General features: G+C 36.3%; 1 protein-coding gene across 1 annotated transcript in view; it reads left to right on the top strand.

Moving 5' to 3' along the window:
* Positions 1-2,067: 2,067 nt before the first annotated feature.
* Positions 2,068-6,035, top strand: part of aif1l (allograft inflammatory factor 1-like) — an 18,232-nt gene continuing 14,264 nt past the window's right edge. Inside the window, exons 1-2 of the mRNA XM_014006614.1 lie at positions 2,068-2,419; positions 2,568-2,629. Coding sequence (XP_013862068.1) covers positions 2,395-2,419; positions 2,568-2,629 — 87 coding nt within the window. The 5' untranslated portion in view covers positions 2,068-2,394. The remainder of the gene's footprint in view (positions 2,420-2,567; positions 2,630-6,035) is intronic.

Below are 6,035 nucleotides of genomic sequence, written 5' to 3'. Positions count from 1 at the left end.
TACTAATATTTCATGCTGCAAACTGCCACCATTTTACAAATAACAAATATTTTCTGTTTTATGGTCTTTTTTTCACATATTTTACTCCTAAATTATTAAGAGCAAATTATCCTAAATATTAATGTGACTTCAGCTAAGTTTGTATATAAAATAAAATACTAGGACACATGCCCTCTGTCCTTCTGCAAATGCAGCACAGCATTCCCACATCAGAATTTATTGTACCACATCTTACCCAGTGTGTTATTGAGTGTTCTTGTGTTTTTTTAGATCCATCAGAAGATATGACTCTTCCTGAAGCGCCTGAAGAACACATACAGTACCTTCATTGTACTGAAAACCTATTTCTTCTTCTTCTTCTAATATCATTCATGATTTATGATGAGTACATTTTATTGTATTTTTATATACAGTAATTATTGAAGTATATTTAAATAAATTAAATTACAACCATATGTACACCAAAGAAAACATTTGTTTTGGGAACATATACAGTATAGCAGGGCTATTCAACTAAATTGCTCCATGGGGCCACGGTTAATGCAGGCCAACAGCTGAGGGGCCGAACATCCAGCAATTAAAGTTATTATGTAAATAAACCAAAGATCTGTTACCTTAGAAAAAAAATTTAATCATGGATATAACATACTGAACCCAATGTAATAAATTTAGTGATAATAAAACAATATCAAAATCAAAAATAATGCATCATACCTCTTATTTAACACAATAATATTTTGACATCTCTGATTTGCCAACTTTTTAAACCAATTTTTTTTTACTTTCATAGTTTTATCTTCAACTGGTTATAGTTTTAAGTATCTTGAGTGTGCTTGGAAATAGTTTTTACCAGCTTGTAGCCAAGATTCTGATGTTTCTATAGATGCCAAACAAGTTTAACTTAAAAAACTCATATAATTAAAGTAGAAAACTGGTGGTCTGGGCTCAAGAGATGAATGAACCAATTGGCGGGCTGCATTTTGGTCACTCGCGGGCCGGATGTGGCCCGCGGGCCACCAGTTGAATAGCCCTGATATATAGTATTTAAAGTATGAAAATTGGAATTTTTAGATTTTTTTCTTATTTTTCAGTTTTTCATAGTTGATGGGTACCTCTAAAGAAAACCGATGCAAATTTTGGGATTGACAAAAAAATTGTAAAATAAAATAAAAGTCAAATTAATTAATTAATAAATTAATTAATTAATATGCAAACAACTTATTGAGACACTGCAGCATGAACATCAGGAAATTTATAGAGGTGGGCATTCCTGACATCCCTTGGTGTTGTACCTGGACATGAACTATTTCGACAGTAGCTATCAATCTGCTATACAGTAAGTAACGTGAGTGGTTACAGTGCAAATTTTGCTCAAAACATATTTCTGGTACTGCGGTGTCCATGGATTAGCAAATAAATGCAGAGGGGGGAAAAAAGAAAAATTGTGAGAAAGCTATAGGCTACATTATGAATGTGGACCCCCTTTGGACTGGAGTTAAAACAACAATTAGGCATTCTTGGAAGTAAGGGATTGAAAATCAATGTGTATTCAAGGCCAATAAAATATTTTGAAAATTTGTCCCAAAATGTGCCTTTATTTAGAGCAGTGGTTCCCAATCCTGGTCCTCAAGTACCCTATCCAGCATGTTTTAATTACTTGTTTCCCTGCTATTCGGCGCATCTTCAGAAGATTGTTAATCACTCATTCATTCAAACCAGGTGTGTCCCAATCAGTGAAACATCTAAACATGCAGGAAAGGAGTCCTTGAGGACCAGGGTTGAGAATCACTGCTTTAATACATGTTATCTGATTTATTATTTTAAAAAATGGCAAAAAATCAATGGCTTCCAGAAGCAATACTTAAAAAAACATAAAACTTAGTCAATATTATATTTTGAAAACGTCTCATCAAGCTCAGAGAAGCTCTTGAAGTGTTGGTCAACATTTAAAGCAGTGATTTGTAGATGTTTCCCTGATTTGACACACCTGGTTTGAATGAATGAGTGATTAACAATCTTCTGAAGACCTGATGAATAGCAGGGAAACAAGTAAAACATGCTGGATAGGGGTAATTGAGGACCAGGATTGGGAACCACTGATATAGATGAAAGAGAAAAAAAAAACATAATTGATTCCATTTGAAAATCAATTCTGAAAAACGCGATTCTCGCCAGGGAGTTTATTTTGAAAAGCTTCCCCGGATGTGCCTCTCGTGATCACGTGCTTATTGACGCCGGTGCAGCGTAACCCACTGAGCCTAGTTTTAAAATAGGACTAATACCCAGGCGTACAGTAGCGGCAGCGTTTTGCCTCGGATATTTTTGTCTCTCGCTGTTTTTTGTTATTTTTTTATTATTTCTTCTGGATTTTAAACCTAACAAATATACTCCAGGATGCCTTCCGGTCAAAATGTTCAAGGTAAGAAATAACACGATAAGACAGCGTCTTTTGTTTCAGGTCCTTACAATAGAGCATCTCAGGCCGACTGGCTAGACTCCAATAGCTTTTTTCGATATTTTTTTTGGATTTGTATCAGAATAACCTCGTTTTATGTATTTCCTTTAAGGTGGGAAAGCTTTTGGGCTTTTAAAGGAGCAGCAAAGGCAAAGGCTGGAGGAAATAAACCAGGTGGGAGCCATGTTTTTATTCCTTCATCTCAGCGTCTCTAACGGTATTTGTGGTAATGAGTGCACTTGACTTGGTCTTGTTTTTGAACCTGCGGTGGCGCTTTGAAGATTCAAATGTAGGTTATATTTTCAGTAGAGCTACTAACAAATAATCCCCCCAAATACCATTTGCATTCCACCGTAGCTGCCCTTTGTGATAACAGCGATGCTGATTATTGATTTGTGTGTGTGCTGGTGTCATGACACTTGTTGAACGTCGCACATTAATGTGTTTAGAGACTATTTTTCCCCTCTGACCTGGTCATATCGATCTGCTGGTCACCCATGACTGCTCTGGCTTCACCCCCTCTTGCTTTTAGGAATAACAGGTGTTTGAATGAGCTCTGCTTAACAGTCCCCTCTCCCCACAGATTAACTAGATGTCTGTATAATCTCAGTTTCTCTTTATTCTTGTGGCTGTCATCAGCTTCAAATCAGCTGGTGACATTTTGCTGCACAACACTCCTTACCCCATCATCTGTTAAGATGCTCTTTTTGCTCATTAGAGAATTTGAAAGTGAGATGAACCCTGGATGTCCACATAATGACACGCTTTGTTTGAATTCAGCATTTTTTGCACGAATACAATAGATTTTTTTTTTTTACCCCCACTGATTAAGCAGGAGTGCATTATGAAAGTCTAAATCCTAGCAGAGTGTGGAGCTTATTCGTGTGTAGAAAGCTGCCCCATCAGCGTTGCCAGATGGGAAATGTTGAATTATCGTATTTTGAGGAAAATTATCGTGCACACACCCAAACTGCATTCTAGAGAGGCTCAAATTTACAAATACGTCCTGCTCAGCTCACAATGTGCTCTGTATTCAACAAACTGCACATTGTTTTGTTTATAATAACGTTAAAAAGCTCTGTATCTGACTGTTGGGTGTCCTTTTTTAACAAAAGCTTTATTGTAAACAAGAACAAAACAGGGCGCCTGGTGAAATGATGCATATAAAAGGAAATATTAGATAAAATGACTATAATAAAATGTAAATTAGGCAAAGTTCAAATGAAATCAGGACAATAACAAATCATTGTAGTTTAGTCAAGAAATAAATTGAGTGCATACTGAACAAATTTAATCTGCAAGCCTCAAAAAAACTTTTTTTCTTTAAAAATATCTTCTGGAWGACACCTGGATGTTTATTAAATGTAAATGTTGCTTATACTCCTCAACTTCTCACTCCCACCTTTTTCTTTTTGATTTTACAGTTATTTCTTTCACATAAGCGCTACTGTTACATTTATCCTTACTGCCATAATGTGGGAGGGGGATCTGGGGTTCTCCCCCAGAAAACTTAGAATGAAGTAGGTGCTGTTTCCTGCATTCTGGTGTATTTGCAAGTTGTTAAATGTATTTTAAACTACATAAATAAACACTTTCATAACTATTTTAGAGACAGATTCTACATTCAACTCAATATATGAATCATCCTTTTTGTGTCACATTGGACGTTTGATTCTTTGACCAGCTGGTAGCCTAAGCAGTAGCGTTTTAATGGGGTAAAAAAAAACATTGGCGACTGCATCGTGGCAGCCAGCCTTCTCTTTAGAGACCGTAGTTTGTCAAGAGAAAAAAATAGTTTCTTCTGTTGCTCCTTTTTTAATATATATAGATTAATGTATTTTTATTTTACTGTCACAACTCTAACCTTCCTTTCTGTTGGCTAGGGACCAGCAAAGGGATCTATTTTTAGCCATAGAAATGTTTTTATTAACATCCCATCATGGATCAGTCGCAGCAGCAGTATTCATTTCATGTCTGGATGGGATGGATATCTACCTGCAGCAGGGAGAGACGCAGCGTGAAGAAGCCTCCTGTCGGTGCTCTGGGACCGGGGAGGAGGAGCTCTCAGCAGCACAATGGAGAAATGTGTTCACGGCAGAGTCTCTGAGTTTCAATAACACCAGAAAAAGAGTCGCTAGATTTTCACTATTTTCTGCATAACAGTATCTAGAGGGTCTGAAAAGTCTGTAAATATAGTGAGGAAGTCGCTAAATCAGCACCGCTGTGTTCCACAACCCGCCACCTTTCATGTCAGCGAGCCGCGTGTCGGGTCGATTACGTCACACAATGGAGCGGTCAAATTATCGTACATTATGGGATTTTTGTGATTATTGATCGTACAGAGGGCAAAATTATCGTACAAATACGATAATTATCGTACATCTGGCAACACTGTGCCCCATAAACGTCTGCTTTAAATCAAAACGTTAATGATATTAAAAAAAACAAGCTTTATGTGTCTTTTATTTTCCAAAATGTCAACTTTACTGCAACGCAAGATTTGTGAAGTCAGACTTCCTTCAAAAGTTCAAACCTAGCAGGTTGTGTCATTTTTAGTTCAGATAAGGTGACAGAAGAACTACTGGCTGAAAAATGTTAAAGATGAAATTTTTTTTTATCCCAAATATAAGAATTTCTATGAAACTTGATGGGCTGTCAAGTCGCTTTCTTCCTCCTTGGCCAGTTTGTACCCACCTGGTTACAATTTTTGAAGCTGTTTATTTTTCTTGGTAATTAATTTAATGAATTATAAAGGTTTTTTTTTAAATGCTTGATTATTGATTGTAACTACAACTGGTGCAAATCTGGGTATGAAGTGACCTTAAACCTTGTGGGTACAAAATGACTAAAAGACATAAAGCAACCTCAGTGTTTTACTAAAATTTGTTTTTGACTCACTCCCATCAATAAAAATCTCTTACGTGCTTGATTTAAAATTTTGCTTTTACTTTTGTCATCAGAATTTAAATATGAAGCCAGGCTTCAAAGGGAGAGGAAACACATATTTGACTTGCTTTTTCAGAGGGAGATGAATACATGTGGCATAAAATGTCAATTAGAATTATCAGACGTACAGAACAATATTATAAACTTGTGAAACATTTCTCACAGGTTCATACCCCTCTCTAATGGCGTTGTGACTAAACATTCCTGTGTGGAGGCTGCAGGTCAGCTGAAAAACATCCATTTGTGATGTTATTCAAGTTCATTACAAGCTTGATGGTCACATAGAGGTCACTACAGGGAACATTTATTTTGTCCTTCTTCATCTGTCTTTGAGATGATGATGATGATGATGATCTCACCCACATGGCATATTGCATCATTATATTTTCATTAGAACATATCCCTTCAGGCTCCTCTCCTCCCATGTGAGGTGTTCCAGTTAAAGGAAGGCACTGATTAGATGACAACAATTCAAAGACATGAACGTTTTTGACAAATCACATTTTAGAAGAAATGTTTGACAGGAAACCTTAAAGGTGCAGTATGTAACTTTTCTAAAAATGTATTTTTTACATATTTTTTCATTCTGTCACTATCTCCTGACAGATTGATATTAGACAGGTAAGCTATGGAG

Source organism: Austrofundulus limnaeus, unplaced genomic scaffold, assembly GCF_001266775.1.
Source record: "Austrofundulus limnaeus strain Quisiro unplaced genomic scaffold, Austrofundulus_limnaeus-1.0 Scaffold36, whole genome shotgun sequence".
NCBI lineage: Eukaryota > Metazoa > Chordata > Actinopteri > Cyprinodontiformes > Rivulidae > Austrofundulus > Austrofundulus limnaeus.
Note: the sequence above shows the minus strand (reverse complement) of the source record. Positions and strands in the feature narration are given on the sequence as shown.